This window comes from Erithacus rubecula, assembly GCF_903797595.1.
Source record: "Erithacus rubecula genome assembly, chromosome: 21".
Lineage (NCBI taxonomy): Eukaryota > Metazoa > Chordata > Aves > Passeriformes > Muscicapidae > Erithacus > Erithacus rubecula.
In genome coordinates this window covers 1,843,087-1,865,636 of record NC_136673.1, presented here as the reverse complement: position 1 = coordinate 1,865,636, position 22,550 = coordinate 1,843,087, and the positions used below count along the sequence as shown (strand labels likewise).

Genomic DNA, 22,550 nt, shown 5'->3' with positions numbered 1-22,550 from the left:
CACTGCTCCCTCCTGTCAGCCCCCCTTCCAGGAGTAGCCTGTCCTGCCCCATGCTGTGCTCAGCAGCCAGGGGACAGGAATGTCCCTGCTGTCCCTGTTATGGTGGATCCAGTGCACAGACACAGGGCTGCTGGGTCCAGCTGTTCCCAGTGAAACATGGAGGGACAGAGCCTCCCACGGGGACAGGGGCAGGGCAGGGCTGTCTGGGGGGCTCAGAGGCAGCAGAGGAGTCACTTCAGCTGGAAGGAGGAGCACAGAGGCTTTGGGCTCGTTCATTTGTTGTGGCCAGCCAAGCGTTCCTTTCTTCTCACCAAACGTTCCTTTCTTCTCACCATCCCTCAGCTCCTCTTTGATCTGAGCTGCACTTTTTCCTGGAAGACTTCCAGCATTCCCAGTGTAGCTATGAAGATCCCTTTTTTCCTCCCTTTCCAGGCCACATCCCTCAAATTTAAGAAAGAAGCTGCAGTGGTGACGTGGGACTGTGGTGTGTAAAGTCATTTCTGGAGAAACATGTTTGACTTCTTGAGATGTTCCTGATCTCTCCTCCCAGAACAAACACAGAACAGGCAACAGCAGCACAGGCTCCCACAGCCACCTCAGAGTTTGACTCCATGCAATGTGCAAAACCAGCCCCATAAAAGGTTCAATCTGTGGTTTGGTACAGATGTCCAATAAATGGAGAACTTTTGGCGACCCTCATTTCTAGACTGACGTGTCAGACAGATGCACATGCCAGAAGCACACTGGGAAGCAAAGACTATGTTGGGAAGAATGCCAGGATGCATCTGCAGAGCTTCAGAGCAGCAGCTTGGCCATCTCTGGCCCAGGATGATGGAGAGAACCCCTGGGTAGCTGGCTGGGTAGTGATGTTGCTTTTAAAAAGGACAACAGAAAAGTCACTGCACCCTGCTCCTGCTAAGGAGGCAGGAGAGAAAAGGCTCCTTTCTCTAGAGGTGAGAAGTCACTTCTTCCTGCAGCAGGAGAAGCCTGACACTAGATAAGTAGCTGTGAGAAGATTCATAAAAAAAACTAATTTATAATTTGCCAGAATATAATCCTATTTGATCAGTGTTATTCAGTTCCTCTTTCTTTTAAAATTCAGTGCACTTAACTGTTCTACGAGGGTTTATGAATGTTTAAAAATTGCTTTGTGGTCCCTAAAGTAATTTGACAAGTCTGACAGCTATTGATTAAAAACCTGAAATTATTCAGACTGTAGGATGACTTGAGGGATTAGATAGAAAGTTTTTTCGAATGTGAAAGGAAATAAGATGTTGGAAAGTAAATATGTTCTTGAATATTTTTGAAAAATCCATTACAACTGTGAAATTAAATTGAAATGAGATACTTGGTGTGGAGATGAAGGAACTAAATGCTGGCTTTACTATTTAGGCATGGGGTAGAACTCCCCATCCCAGGCTCAACAAATGCTTCCCTGGAAGTTGCTGGTCCCTGGCACAGATCCCACCTCAGGCATTCCCTGGGGAGCTCCTGCACCTGCCCAGCCCTGGCAGTGCCCAGCCAGCTCCTTCCATCCCCCTGCTCCTGAACACCATGATGCATAACCAAACACATCCAGATATGAAGAAATAACTGCCCAGCCTGCTGCCAGATGCTTGGCAATAAGGAAAAAAAACATTTCTGAGCATGTTGTGGGAGATTCCTCCTTCCCTGATGGGGGAATGGGCTGCTGGGCACAGAGCCCCTGTGCCCCCTGCTCCAAGCACAGGAGCTGGGGCTGCTCCACAGCCCAGGGAAATGTCACTGCCAGCACTGGGGGCAGCTCAGTGGAAGGGATCAGAGCCCTGAGCCCCTGGGCTGCTGCAGAGTGTGTGGGCAGCTCTGCAGACTGCCAAGGGGGTGCTCCACAAAAACCTGATTCTGCTTTTGATGCTGTTATCACTGCTGTGTTTAATCAGGTAATGGATGGCTGTTGGTATTGGTTAAATTCTGGAGTGATTTTATGCGTGGAGAAAATCAAGTGTTTGTTATGGAGATAATCAAGTGGTTTTTATGATGATGCAGTTGCCTGGGCTGAGCAGCAGAGTTATGGATGTGGAGTAAGCACTCAGTAAGCAGATGATAGAGGGATTGCTTGGCCTGTTACCTCAGGGCACCACACAGCCCTTTTTCATCTCCAGTAATTCCCAGTTTCACTGGGATCAAAAGCCTTGGTGAGGGGAGTCTGCAAGGTAGGAGTGGAGCTGGAGCCAGGTGTCACCAGGCTGGGCTATTTTAAACCCTTCTGCTATAAATGGCCCTGGGTTATATTGCAGCGACAATATTAAACTTTAAAAAGATGAGTGGAAGGAAAGGAGACCTGCAAATTTAGTTACTGCCAGGAAATAATACTGGGCACCACATAGTTGTCATTCTGCAGCAGACAGGGATTATCCATAAAGCCTGTACCTCCAAAGTGAAGGAGAGGAATGAACCGACCCCAGGCGCACTTTGAACTTGGCTACCTCTGATTAATTAAGTTTTTCCTTCCTTGAGCCTGATTTAGTACTTATGCTCAGAATGAAGGATTTAAGTTAAGAAACTGTTGAGAAATTGAAGGACAGCTCTCATCCCCTCTTTCCCATCTCATCCCCTTCCCTATCACATGCACACACATGTGGGTAGCAAAGGGTTTGATGTGGCTGCTGAAAATCAGGCTCTGGGGGCATTCCTGTCCCAGAATTCTTGTCATTCCTCCTGCAGTTGCACCACTTGGGCTGTGGATTTTTATTCCTGCCAAGCTTGAAATGTCAGCAGGGCACGGCAAACATCAGCTAATTCTGGCTGCAGGTCTCAGGGCAGTGGAAGGTGTAATAGTGATCCTGCATTTATATGGAAAGTAGGAAAGTGTCTGTGCAGCTCTGGAGTATCCTCCTTTCATTCATTTAATGACAGAGCTTCCTGGGACATTGAAAATCTGTCTGTGGCAGGGCTGAGGCTCAGCACAGAGCTCCTCTGCTCCCCACAGAAGCTGGCACAGCATGGCTCATGATGAGAAGTGCAGATATGAGGCAGGATGGCCCAGTTTTGTATTTGCTGCTTTGGTACTTGGTGACCACATTGAATTGTTTTGGTTTAGAAGGAGTCTGTAGAACATAGTGTGGAACACATTTGCTTTTACCAACTAAATGGATCTTGCATGTCCTGGGAGGTCAGGGAGCCCTGGCTCTCCTGTGGAATTGCTGTGGCTGGTGCTGTATCCCAATTTACACTCAGTGATTGAGAGGGGGGATGGTTGTACCTGGGTAGTCAGATCTAAAAAATACCCACAATTATTCTGCTTATCCCTTAATTAGTCTTCCTTAAGCCACTTTTTTTTTTGGAGGAGAAACAATTGTTTAGAGTAATGAGAGAGTCTGTTTTGATTGAAGGATGTACAATAATCTGCCCTGAATCTGCTCTGCTGCATTGTACCAAACTCACTTATTTTCTCTATATTTGTTCATAGTCAAAGCATAAATAATTCAGCATTTTGTCTCTCCCTGTGAATGTGAGAAGCATGCTTGCTGATTCCAGATCAGATGGAGCAGTGATGTTTATTACTCTGATGTTGGGGAATGATTGTTGCATATTTAATACCACCATAAATAAAGCTCCTGGAGCTGCATTCCCACTCGTGGGGTGGGTGTGAGGCTCTCTGAGCCCTCAGACCTGTGCTGGGATGGAAGCAGAGGCTGTGTTTGCCCACTGTGACACAGGGCATGAGTGACAACTCCTTTTCCAGCATGCCCAGACTGGCTGGCATCCACCAGCCCCAGCACTGCCAGCCCCACCTGCTCCAAAGTCATTTATCTCACCCAGAAATACTCAGAGACTTGCACTGTGTGACAAAGCAAATAGCAGAAGTAAAACAAACCTCATTAAAATAAAGTGGCTGGATGATAAGGGGAATGGTGAACATACCTCTAACAGCAGTATTCCTTTTCTTCATTTTATCTCACTAATGCCTTTAAAAACTGCCTGAAAGTGTTTTAGAGTAATTACTAAAGGAGCTGGAGTTTTTACCAGTCTTGTAACAGGGAGCTGAGCATCTCTGATTTTAGTGGCTTTGTTTCAAAGTGTGAGGAAGACACCAGGCAGTGAGTGAGGATCTGGGCCATGTCTATTATTCCTATTTATAATTAAAATTCCATTTGAATTGTGGCACAGGTATTGCAGCATCCTGCAGTCCAGGCTGGGTGTTCTGCCATCCATAACAGCCTTGCAGGACTTTGTTCCAGCACCTTGCTGAACTCCAGCTGGTCACCCAGCACCGTTTTCCATTTCCTCCTCTAAAACTCCCTCCATGGAGAGGAATTCTTGTCGTTTTACCCAAGACCCTTGGCAGAATGAAGGGAGCTTGGCAGTGCTGAGAAGCAAGGGGGAGAGCAAGCTCTGTCCACCAGCCATTTGCAAGCCAAGGCTGTCCCACTGGGTCACATTCCTGTTCTCTCAGCCTTGGTGTGGATCACCTCTTTTTAATGGAGTCCAGTGTTCCCAAACTGGTTTTAGTGTTTGCAGCAAGCTGGGATCATCTCTGAGAATCAGCAGTGTGGATGTGATGGAGGGCAGGAGCATCACTGTGCTGGAAGCAGAGACCCTGCACAGCATTCTGAGAGCCAAGGGATGGACTGGGCTGCTCCTTGGGATGCTGAGGGGTGGAGAGGGTCCCTGCCAGTGCCACAAGGTGGACTGGGAGGTGACTGTCCCCACTGTCCCCATGTACCATGCTTGGATCTGCACCATGAGCCATCCCAGCACCCAGAGCTCCTGGCAGGAGCTGAACCCTCTGATGTGCTCCAGCAGCCTCCTCTCCTCCCTGGGTGCAGACACCAAATCTTTGACATTAAACTTGTCCCTTGCCACCCCCTGACGTGGTCACTGCCCCAACACAGCATCATCAGGGTGACAGAATCGTGCAGAGGGGGAAACTCTCCCAGCCAGCCCCAGGGCCAGCAGTGCTGGCCACTGTTAAACAGATGTGGATCAGAACTGCTCCAAACCCTGCCTTTACTGGCACACAGCCATTTTGCTTGTTCAGTATTCTAAAAGCAGAGTTAATAACTATTTTTGTCTCTATTCTCATTTCTCACGTACATATAAAGGCTCAGTTGATGTTTAGCTTGACAAGCCAGGCTGCAGTTTGGATGCCAAAAATCTCCAAACTGTCATGGAGGGAGACAAGGATAAAGGAAAAAAACAACTTAGATAAAAGGGCTGTGGACTCAGAAATGCTGCATGTGGCACACTTCCCAATCCTCAGAGAGACTTATTAATTCACATCGTGGAAGTGTTTATGGTGCAAACTCAAGTGGCTTCCTGGCTCTACTTGGGATCTCACTGCATTTAGGAAGAAGTTGCTTTCACACTTCTATAGGCAAAAGAATTAAAAAGTTGTTTTGTTTCTTAAAGTATAAATGTTTAAGGGATAAAATAAGGGAAGTCACATGTCAAAGGCAGGCCAAGACTGTACTCAGGAATTGCACATCAGCCTAATGCAGGGAGGTTTTTATTGCCTTCTCCCAAACCACAATGTTCAGACTTGGATATAATATCCAGTCCTTTGCTGCACCCTTGCAGCTCCCAGGACTGAAACTGCTTTTTGCCTGGGGACTGGGCTAACACATTCCTCCAGATCTAACCACTAAAAAAAAATAAAATAATTAAAAATTAAAAAAAAATCCATAAGCAAAAAATCTTAAGTTATTATCCCATCATTTGTAACATGGATGTGAGTGTTGTAGGCACTTAACAGACAAGGCACTTGGCAGCTTTTCCCAAATTCTCTGTATTCTGTGTGGCAGCTGCTGGTGCATCTGGATTTTGCAAGAGCTGTAGGATGGAGAGCACAGCATTTAACCCATCCCTCCTCCCAGGGAAGATTCCTTCTTTACCCTCACATCAGCCAGCCAGATCTCCATCACTTTTTGCTTTTCTCAAGTGTCCAAAGAAGAAATCATGGGACATTTTTCTCACTTGGCAATCGTTTGAATCTCTCAGAAGTCTGCTCTGTGCCAGCCTGTCCCTGTCCCAGTCCCACATGGGAGCCCAGCAGTGTGAAGTGCTGCCCTCATGCCCTGTAAATGGGATTGGAGGGCTGGAGCTTGTGCAGTGACTCAGAGCCAGACTCTGTCCCTGTAACTGCTGCTGTCCTGGGGAGAGCAGCCCTGGCAGGGCAGGCACAGCTCCAGAGCAAATCTCACTGCAGTGCTGGGCTGCAGGGGGGGATCCTGTCCTGGGCAGACAGAACAGCCCAGGGCCACACACAATGTCCTTCTCAAACAGCTCCAGGTGTTTTCTGGAACCTGTCAGGCTTTAATGCTGCTGGAGCAGGATGGTGACATCAGAGGCTCGTGGCTCCTGTTTGTGATGGAGCAGGAAGCAGCTGGGACTGGTCAGACCAGGATGGACTTTGCTTTTTCACTGTGTTTACTGCACGCTTGCTCATTTGGAAACTCACCTGGAGCTTTCAGTTTTGGTGCACTGGAATGGCAGGTAAAGGCACCAGGCAGGGACAGAGGAGCAGCCCCTGGCACAGGAGGGAGGGAGCCACACTCATCCCCAGCTCTGGGATGGGACATTCCCAGGCTGTGCCCTGCCAGCCCACACCCCCTGCTCCCCTCTGGGGCTCCCCTCTGGCCCCTGGAGTTGTGCATGGAGCTGTGCATCACTCCAGCCATGGTGCAAATCCAGGGCAGCCTCATCAGCTCAGGAGCAGATTGCAGTTCTGTTTATGGGAACATACGCTGGCCCTGCATATTCCCAGGGATTTGACCTAAGCTTAGCATCTGTCAGGATAAGAAAAAGTGCTTTAGTGCAGGGACATAGCAGCAGTTCAGGGCATGGGCAGCAGGGCAGAGGGGATTGTTGGCTCTTCCCACTTGGATGGTGGTTTTATATTCCATCAGAGGAAGAAAAAATATTTGTGGAAATTGGTGCTTTGAGAAATTAAATACAAGAACAAAATCTAAACCAGATCCAAACATTTTGCATTTTCTCAGAAGAAAGTAAAATAAGGATTTTTGGGCTCTGCCCAGCAGAATTAACCCTGCAGAGTTGGGACCTGCAAAGCAATGCCAGTGGTGGTGAGTGGAAAAGGCAGAGCCAGGACTGTAAGTAAGGAGTGAACCCCAGCAGAAAAGAAGGTGTCTGTGCAACTCTGTTTATTTTAACTCAGTCTACTTTACATCAACTCAGGCTCTTAGTGTGTCTGAGCAGTTTTAACTCTTCCTGTGATCAGTACAGGCTAATGGCCTAAAATGTAGGTTTAGACATTAAGAATGTAGTAAAATTGCAGGTGAGTCAGGCACAGGTTACTTCAGGGAGTTAACTGAGGCCAGGCTGGATTGTGGGGAGCTCTGTGGTGACCCTGAACACTTGTCACAAAGTAAAATCCTTTCAGGTTCTGTCTACAAAAATTCTGCACAACTGTGACTGTAAAATACAGTCATTTCTGCAATGATGATGAGCTGGGTTTAATTTGGTTAATAACTGAGGCAAGTTAATCCTGTTCAGGCAAGGATCAAACCAGTTTCAGTGCATCTGTGTCAGTACTTTGCATCTGTCTAACTAGATTGATTTAAAATAGCTTGCTTAGGAAAGGAAGTTGCTTCTACTTCTCAGCTCCTGAACTGGGGCTCCCACATGCCCCTGCCTCCATTCCTTCCATGGTGAAGCTTTAGGTCAGGCTCCCCTCTGGCTCCCTTGTTTAGAAGATGGGGGTGGAGGCATTTATAGGGAGAACTCATTCAGGAATCTGCACATCCCCTCCAGAAGTTGATAAAAGTGTTTCTGCTCAGGATGATTTACTGGGTCTGGACTGTCTGACATTCTGGAATTCTGCAGCTCCTTCTCCTTTTGCAGGCAGCAGGCTCTGGGTCCCTCTGGGTCCCAGGATTTGTGCCAAGGTGTGGCTGGGTGCTCAGGGCAGGAGCAGCAGGACCCCTGCAAGTTCAGCAGGGGCTGCAGGGCTGCAGTGACTTGTCAGCAGCAGAGCTGACACACTGCTCATTGTCTTCTTTTAATTAATGCATTATTCAGCCAGCCTGAGACTCTGCTCTTCTGAGGGCTGATTGGGATCTGCAAAGCTTGTTGCCACCGTGCCTGGCTTGGTGCTGCAGGTAGCAGGAGGCACAGTGGGCACAGACATTGGCATTGCCAACCACATCCCTAGTGCAAGGCACTCCCCAAGGCCTCCCCTCCCTGGAGAGAGCAATCCTGGCTGCCTGCTGGAATCCACAGCTCTCATTCCATGGAATAGACAGTGTTCCCACCTGGCTAACCCCAGCTGGCTCTTAGCACACTCCCTGATGCCCCAGCCCACGTCTGCAGTGGGGAAACTGAGGCACACAAAGGCAGAGCAACCACACCAGCCCTGGGTAAGAAAAGACAAAGCCTGTTTCCCTCAGTCTGTACCTTCTCCAGGTGTCACTGGGATATTCTGTCAGCTCTTGCTATACAGAGATATATATGAAATCGTTTCTATTCCATTGAAGCAATTTTCAGAGATTAATTTTTGAGGGTATTAGCATTGATTCCTGAGCACATGTACTTCCTCCTCCTGCCACTGGTTCATATCCAGGGAAAGCTGCATTGTCTGAGCTGCAGGAAAGCTTGCTTGCCCTAATTCATTGAAAAAATTAATTTGAGATTTAAAGTGGGGTTTTCATTTATGAACCCCACTCAATCTGTTCTTCACTCCTGAGTCTTCACCCTGACCTTTCCCTTATCTGCATCCTCTGGGCTGTACACTGTGTTCATTAGTGGAACTTGCAGGAGGGAGCAGCAGGTGTGGGCTGTGGATAAGGACTGCACGCACGCTTGGCTCTGTGCTTATCCAGGTACCCCTGGCAGCTCCTGGCTGTAATTTAATTTAGGCCAGTGCCAGGATTTGGACTTTTTTTAAGAGTTTTTCACAGTTTGTAAGTTTTAATAACAATTTTTACATCAGCTCTGGAAGTAGCAGCCCTTGGCATTGCGTGGAGAATGCAGTAATGATACTTGCACTTAAAAAAATGAGCTGGAGAAGTGATGCAGTGCACCCCAGTACTGCCAAGTTTAATCCCTGCTCGTGGAGTCTGGGATGGTGAGAGTCAGGATGGTCCAATGAAGTCCCTGGGGCTGACCTGGGTTTGGTACAGAGCTGTGATCACACTGCTGCAGGGGAAACAAAGGGGCCATTCCCAGAAAAGGCCACAGAAAAAGAACCTCTCATTCCATCTGAAAAGAAGGTTCCCATGAGAAGGATGTGCTTTATATCCATCCCTAGAAGATGCTCAAGGTACTAAAACCTCTCTGGCAAAAAGGCAGATAGCAATCAGAAGAAATTAGCTTTATATCCTGGTGCCAGCTATGGATAAAAAACCACAAACAAACTTTAATGCTTAGAGCTTTTGTTTTTTTTTTTCTTTAAGGGAAGTTCCTCAGCAGCAAAAGAATATTTTCCCAACTTTATCCTGATTATAAATTTTGCATTCTTTGGATATTGCTTTTTAAGAACATCATTTTGTTGAACATCATTCAGCCTCCAAAGTCAGCTCTTCCCTATTAAACTGAAGCCATTAGACAGGCCAGCATTGTTAGACAGAGGGACAAATCACAGGAAAATGTAGTTTAGATGCTAAACATCTATTTGTGTTTGTCAAGCTCAAAGTCATTCACCACTAGTACTCCTCTGTAGTTTAGATTGGAATTCAAAACTTGACTCCTGCAAATGCCTTGGCTCAAATTGTGGTTGAATGTTAAGTGGTGTCTCTGAAGCGAGACTAATCACACAGAATGATATTGGATGTTTGCAGGAATGGGACCTCACAAAAAGGTTTAGAAAAATCTGCTGCTAATAACAATGTTCTGTTTTAAATAAAACCTGCAGAAGAGATGAGTGGCATCTCAGTAAAGACAGGTTTCCTGTGGATTGGGATTACATTCCTAGAGGAAAGTCTAATGCTTATCCAGGAGAGCAGAAAAGTGAAGCTAATTATAAGCAGAAGGAGAAATTGGCCAGTCAGATGAACTGTCTGGGTGCTGTGAAAGGGGCTGGAGGCAGAGTGAAATATTCTTCCACTGTAAACACTAATGAAATAGTGTTTACACCCATTTTTCAGGGGTGCTCAAGTCAACTCTGCCCCATGACTGCAGCTCAGCTCTGGGAGTCATGCAGCAGGTGGAGAAGCAGCAATCAGTAACAGCCTGTGCACACCCATCTATTGTAATGTTAATTGTGCTGCAATATGGGGCTGTTCAAACTTTAGAAAACAAGTGCATTTATGCACATCAATAGCTATTTGATTTTGATTAACTGTAAATTTGGAGTAGATCTGGATAATCACAATCCCTTCTCCTGCTGACTTCTTGAGGTTATTAGGAAATTGTTTGTTTCCCAGTGATAGACAGTGTGGTCATAAAGCACAAAGCACTGGCTTCACAGTCAATAAAAAGTGGAGATATCTGGGTTTAATAGCTCTGAAAGGTAAACATGGCTGGAGTGTGGAAAGGCTGCTGCCTGCAGGGCTGGAGGCAGAGCTGTGCCCATCCTCCTCTGCCCAGCCAAGGAAACAGCCAGGCCTGGCTGGGACCACAGGAGAAAACGTGATCCAAGAAAAGGGGACTATAAATAATACAAATAATAACTGGGAATGGAAAACTTCCTCTAATAACCCGTGGAAAAATACTCTTTACCTGCCCTGACTGGGCACAGTGGCTTTCCTGTATAAATGCCATGTGTTGAGCAGTGAGCAGGGTGGGTGGTGCTGGCATGTCAGGAACAGGAGGTGTAAATGTGGAGAAGGGGTGGGGCGGAGGTCACACACAGTGGCCGGGACAATGCCAGCACTGCAGGGGCTGTGCCATGCACCCTGTGTGACCTGTGCACAGAGGGAACAGCTGTCTGCAGGAAACAGCACCTTGTGCACACCAGGAGTGAGCTACAGCTCGCTGGAAGGGAGCTGGGTAAACCCTGCCTTGGACAAAACTAGCTGGGATATCGATGTACAAGTTCTTCTAGCAGCAGTGTTTGAGCATTGAGTCAGTGGAATGTGGCTCCTTGACTGCCTGGCACTCCCTGGGGACAGGGACAGAGCAGTCCCCAAGGCCCTGCTCTACAGTTTCAGTTTCTTTCTGTACCTCCTGAGCCACACATCCAGAGACCGTGGAGAGGGCAAGGAATGGCCTGTGCATTGCAGATCTGTATCCCAACAAGTTTGTGTGTTTTAGACACCAGCCGAACCCCAGAGTGATCAATGGGACAGGGGCACAGCAACACTCCCCATTGTCATTTTGGGAAAACACAGTTGGCATTTGCTGAGGTGAAGTGGAGAATCAATGTGCAGCACGACAGTCCCACAGGCTCCAAGGTCAAACGTGACCTGATCCCCTGATGCCTGGCTCACTTCCCAGTCCTGCACAGACCAACCATCTGGAATTTCAGGTTTGGGACAGGGGGAATTCAAGTGGGCAGTTCCCAGCAGACAGAGCTCTTTCACTGCTGTCTTTGCTGTCGTGTGGAAGCTGTAGCAGAGCTGTGCTGGGTCCTTATGTCAGCTGGAGCTGCCACAGGTCCCAGCAGAGCTCAGTGGGTTCAGTTTCTCCTTCCAGTGACTTAATAAAGTGTCTGAACGTGCAGCAGAGACTGTTTCAGTGCTGGGCTGCAGAGAGAACCTGAATTTTCCCTCTCCCACTGCCCTGGGTGTGCTCCACTCTCCACCCCTGCAGGTGCGAAGGCTCATTCCAAAGTTCAGGTTCTGCGTTTTCATGCCTTGCCAGGAAGATAAAAGGGTTGGTAAAACTGTAACTTGACCTTAGCATTTCGCAGCAGCCACAGAGATAAGCTGCTGAAGGAAATACAGAGAGCAAAACACGGATGGCTCTGGGGAAGGAAACCCCACAAGGCAGGAGTTCAGTGTGAGGACCCTGAGCAGGACTCGGGGGAGCCTGGCTGGCGGCTGGGAATGGGAATTGGAACAGGAATGGGAATGGCTCTGCATTGCTGACCAGCATCACAGCCTGCATCTCCCACACAAAGGACCCCCGTGCTGCTGCTGCTGCACATTTGAGAAGGAGAAGATTGACTGAAGCTGCCTGTTATTATTTCTGGCTACTCCAGCAATGTATCAAAAACCTGACGCTGGGTTGAATCTGGTGCCCTACTTTATAGAAGCCCTGAAAAACAGATCAAGGACAGCAAGCTTGTCTCTCTGCATGGCATCTGCCAGCAAAGGGTGAGAAAACTTCAAACCGCTGGTGGGGGGAATGGGGGAGGCAAAAATGAGGCAAAATGTGCTAAATCCAGAGCGCTGTTTGCAGACTAAAAGGGAAAGAGAGTCTGAGTGTCCTCCACTGAGGAGGGAAGGTGGGACAGGCAGAGACTGGGGTGTTCTGCTGCCAGCGTGGCTGGTGAGCTGTGCCATTGTCCCCGGGGCACGTTGGGGACCAGTTTGCTTTGGAAGGAAGAAGGAACCCCACTGGTCTTAGGTGACCGTGCTCCCTGTTAGCCAAGCTCAGTAATAATGCTGCTTCACGTTTTCTGGATCCTTTGGCAGTGAGAGGGTCATGGCCACCTCTCTGGCTGAGGAGGAGAGGCACGTAGGGGAGGCTGTGCAGAGAGTTAGTGTTGGACGTGGGCAGAGAACCTGCGAATTTTGACTCGTTTGTCAGCGCCGTGCACGGTGGCACTGGCTGGAGGGATGGTCCGTCTGGGAATCCGCCTGTGTGTCCCTGGAGGAGGCGAGATTTGTGCCTGGTGCCTCGGGCAGGAGCTGCCCGTCTCTCACTCTGAGATCTGCTTCCTTCTCCTGTGCTCTGGGGGAGCCCCGAGTATTCCTGTCACCTGGGGATGTTCACCGCTGCTGGTGTCTGCCCTGACCAGCGTTTGCAGCCCAGTACCGGCTTTCTCCTCTGATCTGAGCTGCCTCGCATGAGCTGCAGGATTTAGGCTTTGCTGCAGACATGGACAGTAGCCTTTGAGAAGTGGAGGAGGAAGCAGCCATCAGTAAGAGGCAGGGGACAGTGCCATGTGGTGGTTTTTCATTTACTAGATAGTCCTACTTTGTTCTTGATGAGTAATGGAGGCATTTGAATACGCCAGGATGACAGCAGCAGTCTGGCTCTGGGAACGTGTCGGCGTGGGCTGGCAGAGGATGGTGGCAGTCGGGACAGTGGGACCATGCCGCGCAGCCTTCCCGTCTCCTCTCCGCTGCCTCACAGCTCCTCTGCCGCTCACCTGCAGCCCCGGGCCCCGCGTTTCGTGAGGCCGCCCGGGCCCGAGCCGCTCGGAGCCCGCCGGGGGTCCCGGCCGGGAGCCCCCCGGTGAATCCCCGCGGATGCGGGCGCGCTCCGTGCGGGGTGCGGACCATGGCTCACGCGGGGGCCGCCGGCTGCTGCTGCAGGCGCTACTCGCTGCTGTGGATCGCGCTGCTGCAAAGGTCAGTGACTCGGCTCTCCGAAACGGGAAAGGAATGCGGTGCGCGGCCGAGGGCAGGGACAGCGGGCGGGCGGCGCCGGCCCTCCCCTCCCGGTGCCGGCCCGGGGGACGCGGTGTCCGGACCGGAGCTCCCGGAGAGCTGCGCTTTACCCCGGTTATCACAACAGAATGAGGGCGACGGGCGGCAGAGGCGGGATGAGGCGAGGGGTGAGCGGCTCGGGAATCGCGGGGCGCTGCTGGGAGGCGAGGGGGGACCCCCGGCTGCGGCGGGCAGCGAAACACACCCGGCGCCCCCCAAACCGAGCCCGCACTCCGGGGGCGGTGGGCCCGGGGCGCTCTGCCCAGCTACAGCGCAGCCAATGGGGCCGCGGCGGGGCGGAGCGGCGGCGGGGCCGGCCCGGGGCGGGGGCCGGGGGCGGCGGGCCGGGGGTCCCCGCCCGCGGCGGCGGCGGGAGCGCGGCATGGCCCAGCCCGAGCGGGGCGGCGGTGCGGCGGCGGCGGGGCCGGGGCCGGGCCCTGCGGGTGAGTGCGGGGCTGTGCGGGGCCGTGCCCGGGCGAGCGGGCAGCGCCAACTCCGGCCCCGCGCCCCGACCGGCGGGTCCCGCACAGCGCCCGGAGCGGAGCGCGGCGGGGCCGGGGCCGGGGCTGGAGCGGGGCCGGGGCGGCGGGCGCGCAGCGGGGCCGGGGCGGCGGGCGCGCAGCGGGGCCGGGCGCGGAGGCCGCCGCGCTGGAGGGACCGGCGCTGACAGCCGCTCCCGGCCCGGCCCGGCCCGGGGATGCGCGGCCGCGCTCCGTCCCTCGTTCCGTGCGTTCGCGGTTTGTTTTCATCCTGGGCGGCGTTTCATCATCCGTGGCCGGGCTCGGCAGCCGCGCTGTGCAGATGGGCCTTGCGGCTCCATTTCCGTGTGGTTGGTCCAGGAGGACACATCCTGCCTCGCCTTTGCCGCCTTATCCAGATTCCGCCTCCAGACTGATGTTACGCAAAATTTAGATGATAAAAATCAAACCCCTTATCCCCACCGTGCGCCCCCCGTGGAAGGTGGTGATTCTGGGGTGCAGCTGGGAGCCCCCCGGAGTTCTCCCGTGGGTGCTGGCAGGGAGCAGGGGGCTCTGCCTCCGTCCCTGTGTCCCTGTTTTGCTTCTGCTGCCAGGGACGTGCCCCAGGTGTTTGCTGGGGCCCTTCGGTCCCTGCTCGCTCCAGAGGCCGCTGCTTTGGGAGTGACTTGTTCCTAGGGCTGTGTTGTGGCTCGGGCTCCCAACTGGAGCGGTGGATCTGTCACTGCTGTTTGCATCAGATGTCCCCGGATCTGGCACTGTTTAGGCTGATGTGATATAAAGGTTTTTTAATACAAATGTTCGTTTCTATTCAAAGTGTCACGTTGATCCCATTCTGCTTAGGGGAAAGAGGCTCCTTGAAAACATTTTTGATGACTGAAATTCAGGTGTATTTCTGATCACCTTTTGCATCCTGCTCCTGATGCCCTTTCCTTGCTTTTGCATTTCCTCTCCTCTTGCACTTGACAAATGTCACCGGTGTCCTTGCTGGTTGTCCTATGCTGGGCTTGCAGGCTGCTCCAGACAAACTTTTACAGTGGCACCCAGGCTCAGGTGAATGTCACAGGTTAAAATCATCCTTCAGGTTTGCTCTGGCAAAAACAACGTTTGGAATCTGGTATGAGCTGACAGAGTCCTTCTGTATGTAATTAATCCTGCTGCCAGTTGAAACTGAGAACAGTCTGAAAACAAGGGCAGGCATTAATAAGTTTAATTACATGTCCTTTGTGTTGCTCAGGGAAGGTGTTGCATTAGTGAGGGCAACCTGTAACGCCAGGTTCCCATCGTGAGTGTGCTGAGCAGCGTTTCCCAGGCAGAGATCGGCAGCTGGAGTTCAGGGAACGGCAGGAGAAAGTTCAGGGCAGCAGAACATGGAGAAGGGTGTGCTGCATGCTGAGACTTCATCCCCACCTCCTCTTCTACAGGAAAAAAAACATTCTTCATCTCCTGGAAGCCTGCGAGTTCTCTTGTGTGCTGTTGGCGTTGGTTATTCCCATAACATCGCTTCCACATTTATTTGTTACATTGAAGCAGGATGAGGCACAGGGGAGGAGGGATGAGAACTCCCAGCAGTGGCCCGAGGTCAGCGGGAAGCCGGGCCCGGCGGGGGGGTCAGGCAGGCGCTGCTGAGCCTGGGGAGAGGGGGAGCAAACGGAGCAGTGTGGGCTGTGCAGAGAGCAGTGCCAGCTCTGGGGCTCAGGAGGGACAGTGGCACCGGGCACAGCTCCCGGGTGCGGCTGGCAGAGGGTGGGGGTGATCTGCTCCCATCTGCGACTGCTAAAATCCTTCTCCTGTCTGATGCTGCAAGTCAATTTACTGGAGTTGTGCACTTTGTTCTCAGTCATAACAAACCCCTAATCCCCGGGCTGGAGACAGATTTGGGTTCTGTCGGTGCTGCCTGTGGATCAGCAGGGCTGTTGGGCAGGGAGGGTCCTCTGCACCAGGGGAGGGGGTCAGGGCTGCCCTGAAGAACCTGTGCCCAGCTGGGCACAGAAAAGAACTGTCACCCTCAAAAAGCTGCACACAGGGAGTCTTTCCTGGCCAGGAGACGTGTCACAGAGTCAAACCTGTAATTTGGGAGATCAAATCCTTCTGACACTGGGGAAGCATTCACACTGCCAGCTCTGCAGCAGTTGTCAATGGGACTTCTTCAGCTCGGGGCCTGGACTTCCTTCAGAATTCCTCAATCTGCTCATGTTCTCAGAGCAGAACAGCAGGAGATTTAAGAAATGCTCTTCATTTCCCCCCCCTCCTCTGTTTCAGTGTTAGGTTTTGTGTCTGCTCCATCCCTATGCAGCCACCCACCAGGCTCTCTGTTTGTTTCTGTCTCTCAAAAGTAATCAGGACCGTTTTCATCATAAAACCACAGGAGCAGCAGCCGGGTGGTTTCAGGCAGGTGAGGCTCTGAAATGAGGGCTGAGTTGCCTCTTTGCAGCTCTGTTTGCTGCCTCCATTGCTCAAAACCCAGCCCTGGAGTTGGGTGAGGAGAGGATGGATTGCCTCTCCGTGCTTGTTTTTGTGAGTCTTCCCTGCAGTCCATGTGGTCCTGGTTGGATCTGGTGATACTCAAGTGGCTGTGGAGGGCACAGCAGAGGGGATACATCCCTTCACATGGTAATGTTTTATGACTTTTATTATTTAGCACAACAATCCTCTCTGATTGCTCTCGGGCAGCAGAGCCCTTTCTTTAATAACCAGAGACTGGCTGCTGCTCCACAGGACTCACCAGGTCAGTGCCGGTAGCAGTAATGTTATTTCTCTTTAGAACTAATGTGGTCTTTTATGAGATTTTTTTTTTTTCTCCCCCCTTCATTTCAACTGAACTTTAGGCAAGTAAAAAAAGGGATTAAAAAAAGGCCCTTGGCAAAAAGAACTGAATGTGCTGTTTGGAAAGAGGGTTCCTGCTGTGAGATGGCTCTGGGCAGCTGGCCCTTCCCAGTATTAAAACAAAGGTGTAGGATTGGAATTAGATCAGCTGACGTAAACCAGGACAGGACCTGGAATACACAGCGAGTTATTGGAGCAAGAGATCAGCTGGCCCCACAGGCAGCACCTTCACAGTGATGGTGGGGGAATGAATGGGAACAGAGTAGCTCTGTCATCTTGGAAGTGTGTGTTCACTGTCAGCAGGTGGTGTTCCAGGTGAGTTTGCTGTTTGGGATGGCTGATGGACAGCACAGGTCTGCAGGGACTGGGGTGTCCCTGTGCTGTGGGTGCTGCTCTCAGGCTCAGGAAAGCAGCTTGGGGCTTTTCTCTTACTGCTGGTACAAGGGGAAGTCTGTGGGAGCAGCGACAGGGACTGGCAAGTGTTTTCCAGTAAATGGGCTCCTGCCACAATGCCCTGTCACCAAAGGACACGAGTGCTCTCTGCCCTGAACAGGGGTTCAGGTGGAAGGACCGTGTGCCCTTTGAAGGCAGTGGGGTGGAACAGAGGTGGGTCAGAGCCCTGGGAGGGGCTCTGCTCTCCCTGCCCTGCCAGGGCTGCTCCGGCAGAGAGATCCTCATCCCTGCTGCTGAGATTCCCAGCAGCTCTAATTAACGACATCTCCCCACTTAGCTCTTGGTACACAGACAGATGCTGGGTTTTAGGGCTGGTTTGAGACCTGCAGCACTCCCCCTGCTCAGAGCAGCATCTGGTGAGAGTCGTGGCTGCTGCTGACCTGGGCCGGACCCGAGCGGCCGCTCGGGACTGAGACACTGTGGGAGCAGCTCCTGCTGAGGCAAGGACCTGACAAATTCCCTCCCTAAAAGAGTCCCATTCCTTTGGGGATTGCCAGAGGCATTCAGCAGAGCGTGGAGGGATAGAAACACACATTTGCTGGATCTGGTGAGAGCATAATATGTCCTGAGAAACTTCCCCTTGGTAATCCTTCGAATTGCACATCTGCACTCCCACCCGTGGCCATCCAGCTGCAGTAGTTTTAAATGAAAAATAGATTTGTTTTAATTTTTACAAAAATTCTTATGCCAGCATGAGGCAATGCAACTCAGTGATGTACTGAGCTGTGGTTTATTTTATCAGTATTTATATTTGTCTACACAAGAATGTAAGTCTCAGCTTGGTAATTTACCTTTTGTAATTTCCTCTGTAAAATATGGAAATAAGATTTACCAGAAATGCCTTGATTCTGGGCTTATCTGGGTTGGATAAGAAGTCTCTACTGTCAGTTCTTGAGCTGCTGGATATTAGTTCTGCACTCAGCATCCAGAGGTAACTTGATCTGTCTGCCTGTATTAGAGTTAATTTACAGTATCATTCAGAGGAAAAGGATAGGGACCCTTTTCTCTGAAAATAGTGTAAAATTGCCACAAAGTACTGGGAAATGACTGTGCTGGGTTCCTAAAGATCAATTTACTGACCATAGAGATGTGGGGTGAGTGGGCAGCTGAGAGTGGCTAATGGCACAGAGAGCCTTTGGGAGCCCAGGGCTTCTGATCCAGCACAGGACTGTGCCAGCCCCAGCTGGGCTTTCAGCACCTCAGGGCTGCAGGTGTCCCCTCAAAACCCTGTGCTGGGGGTGTCCTGCAGGTGTGTCACTGGAGTCCCCACAGCTGGTTCTGGCTGGGAAATGTCCCAGGGCCCTTGGGCAGTGTCCCCAGGCTGGGTGTCCCTGGGGAGGAGGTGGCCCTGGCACTCAGAGCTGTGCATGGAGCAGCTCAGGCAGGGAACCAGCCACAGGCAGTTCTGTTATCACCTGGGGCTTCATGCATGGCCTGAATCTTAATGGCAAATCTAGAGGAGCACCTGTTTATCTGCTGCAACTGTTTATCTGAGCATCTCCTTGGGCTGTTTTCTGGATCCAGCCTGGAGTGTGATTTACTGGAAGCCATGAATTTTGCATGCACTGTTGACATTTCTCTCTGTTTTGGTCAGCTTCATTCTGGAGAACAAAAAACCCAGCACATACATCAGAGCAAGCTGGGAGTATACTGGGAGCATTGTTGTTTGGCTGATGAAAGACCAAGCTGAGAATATCACAAACTCCTCTCTTGCTGTCCTTCCATGCCTTGGGAGAAGGAGTCACATTCCCTTTGTGGACAGGGACACTTGGGCTCTTTGGGAGCCCCCAAAGTGCTTGCCAGAGGTTTTAAAGGTCAGAGTTACTGTGATCAGAGCTCTGGCATAGGAGCATCTGACGTGGTGCAAGCTATAGAGAAACTGCTCCCTTTGCATTCAAGTTATTTTTTCCCTTGCCACTTTATGGGTTTGCTGTGTTTTCCCTGGGAGTACTTAACTATCTTCCTTTTTTGTTTTTTGAGTTTTTTTTCCCCCCTTGAGCTCTCTGGTTTTGCTTTAAGAGTTACAACACCATTGATTGTATTGGATGTCTCAAAAATGGTGCTCTGCTCACTGTCTGTGGGCTCCCTGCTGCTAAATGCTGCCAGTGGGACTCCAGAGCATTTAGATCAATCAATAGGGCTATCACAGCCTTATTTTCCACACTGTCCCCATCCCAGAGATGTGTGTGACAATCAGACAGAGCACATGAGCCCAAAGGCTGTTGGTGCCAGAGCCAGACGTGGGTGTTTTGGTGAGGTTCTGTCAGCACCAGGTGCTGCTGAGACAGCAGTGGGTGCTGGGGCCAGCTGGCCTCCAGTGCAGCCACACTGCTACACAGCACAGGGGCAAGTCTCATTTAGGAACACAGCACACCTGGCAAGTCTCATTTAGGAACACAGCACACCTGGGAACTCTCCCTCAGCAAGTGTGTTGCCCATTTAGAGTTTGATTCAGTTGATCAGAGACCCCCCAGTGTGCAAACCTCTAAAGAATTGACTCGGAGTTTGGAAAAATTGCTCTACTGCTCGTACTGACTGTCATGGAACCTGTAGAGAAGGAATTACAAATGGGATGGTGTAGCAGGCCCTGTCCTTCAGGGCCCTTGGTTATTCATGATGGAACATTCCCAGGAATATTGTGCAGATGCTGCCAGCAGATCCCTGTGGCAGGGCAGCAGCACTGACAGGTCCCGTTTCCCGCAGATCCCATCTAATGCCGAGGCTGAAGGAATCGCGCTCCCACGAGTCCCTGCTCAGCCCCAGCAGTGCTGTTGAGGCTCTGGATCTCAGCATGGAGGAGGAGGTGGTCATCAAGCCAGTCCACAGCAGCATCCTGGGACAAGACTACTGCTTTGAGGTAAGGAGCTGTGCTGGGGCTGTTCCTGCTGTGCTGGGAGCCAGCTGTGGGCTGGCAGCTGGGCTCTGGCTGTTACCAAACATTGCTGCTCAGAATTGCTGCACAGAGACCATTTCAGAGGCAGAAAATTGCTCCCATCTTTCCAAGGAGGATCATATCCACACAATCAGAGCAATGAGCTCCTTGTAAGCACTGTGGCAGCAGAGCTGCTGGCACAGGTGCTGCACTGCTTAGGGCTGTGTATCAGCAGAGCAGAAATTTGTTTATGCTCCTACAGTTTATGTTCATACAGATATTGGGAAGTGCTAATCCCTACTCAGTGTTCCCAAAGACATTACTTGTGGTCACAGAGCCAGCCTGCTGCTGTCAGTGGGAGTGTGGGGGACTTTGTCTAGAAAACTGAAGCTTCCCTTGTTTGGGTAAATAGAAAAATCTGTGAGTATTTCAGATTACTTTGACATCTGTTATGGCATGTGGTAAGGTCTGTGCTAGCAGGAGGGAGTAGGACACATACAAGCCAGGCTGTAGCTGGATAATTCAGTACAGGATATCTTGGGAATCATTTGTCCTGAATTGTGGATGGCAAAGTATTATTGCTTATGGCAGTGGCTGGGTACAGAACTGGGAAATGGTTTTCTTACAGTAATAAGGTGGTGGATATTTGTGTTTCTGTGAAGAGCACATATCACCTGTTAGTGCTTGGACACAGAGAAGCAGATAAATGGTGTAGCTGTGCTTGGATTGTGCTGTAGGGGTGATGGGGCTGCAGGCTGTCCTTGGATGGGCAGGGCTGGATGAGAACACATGTCGGTGTTCAAAAGGAGTCAGACTGGAAAGATAAAGACATTTTTCTTTACTGAAAACAGCACATTTTGAAATAAGTGAGTTAAAAAATCTATTCCTTAAAATATAAGTGGGTAGCATGAAAACAGTATTACAAAAAATAGCCTCAAACAAACTCTGTAGTTGGCTGAGGTATAAATTTTGCAGTGCTGTTCATTCTTTGTGGAATTGAGCAAGTGCAATGGGTCAGGAGGGGAACAGTTTTGTAAATTATGTGTCCTCTACTGCATTCCACTCAAGAAAGATAAAATGAAGCTAGATGGAAAATGGATGTGACATCCATAATATAAGAGTTGTTTACCAATTCTTTCAGCCCACAAGAGGAGAGGAAGGGATATGAACAGAACTTGTAGAAAGTTGAGTGAGAGGGAAATTACACAAGCCATGCACTTGGAAGAAGGAAGAAAATTTTGGGGTTAAGTGAGTTGGATAAAGAGAAGTCACACTGTAAAAAAAGAACGTGTTAATTGCTGTTCTGCAAACCCTGCAGAGCAGAGGAGGAATGCCAGGAAACAACAGGGACATTGATTTGTCACTGGTGGCTGCTCACCAACAAGCTCCAGCAGGAGGGACTGAGGTGAGAGCTAAATGGCATTTTGTGTCAATGCCTTGGTCTCGTGTCTCCTGAGAGCCTCTTCCAAGCTGGGAGTGAGCTCAGCCCTGGGATGAGTTTGCAGATCTGCTGAGATCCCTGTTGGGCAGTGACTGCAGCCCCAGCTGTGTCCTGATGGACACTCAGGGCATGTCCTGGGACAGCAGCCCTGCCCCAGGGTGCCAGGTGAGGAGCCCTGCCAGCTCCCAGGGGTGGGGGCAGCTGAGCTGCTGCTGGGCACTGCCAGCCCTGCTCAGATTCCACCTTCTGCTGGCACTGGGTGGGTGGACAGGGATGGGACAGGGACAGTGCCTTGGGAGCAGGGGCAGGTCAGTGTCTCGGGACAGGACAGGGACAGGACAGTGTCTCGGGAGCAGGGACAGGACAGTGCCTGGGGAGCAGGGACAGGACAGTGTCTCGGGACAGGACAGGACAGTGTCTCGGGACAGGGACAGGACAGTGTCTCGGGACAGGACAGGGACAGGACAGTGTCTCGGGACAGGGACAGGACAGTGTCTCGGGACAGGGACAGGACAGTGTCTCGGGACAGGACAGGGACAGGACAGTGTCTCGGGACAGGACAGTGTCTCGGGACAGGACAGTGTCTCGGGAGCTGTTCCCGTCCGTGCTCGGCTGCCGCGGCTCCTCCCCGGGCCGGGCCGGGCCGGGCGGGTCTGACCCGGCTGCAGATGGAGCGGGCGGGGGGAGAGGAACTGGCAGCGCAGCCAGACGGAGACAAAAGCGAGAGGTGCCAGAGCCATCTGCAGTGGAAAACAACCAAGTGGCTCGTTGGGAGGCAGCTGGTGGATGAGGTGCAGGGAATGGTTCCTCCCTTCTCTCCCACCCTGCATTAAGACGTGCTCAGCTCTGCCAGGGAGCACAGCACCAAGGCAGGGCTTTTCCACAGGCTGCTTTTAGCTTTTTCTGCTTACTTAGTTTTGCTTTTTTCTCACTTGCTGAGTACTTGGCAGTCGGTATTTACTTGTTTCCTTCATTGATTTTTTTTTTTTTTTAAATTACTCAGCATC

At 51.1% G+C, this 22,550-nt stretch overlaps 1 protein-coding gene across 1 annotated transcript in view; it reads left to right on the top strand.

Annotated features, from left to right (window-relative positions):
* The window catches only part of DAB2IP (DAB2 interacting protein), a 122,806-nt gene that overhangs the window by 67,672 nt on the left and 32,584 nt on the right, over positions 1 to 22,550 (top strand). Inside the window, 1 exon segment of the mRNA XM_079324492.1 lies at positions 19,934 to 20,087. Within this exon segment, the coding sequence (XP_079180618.1) occupies positions 19,934 to 20,087 (154 nt within the window).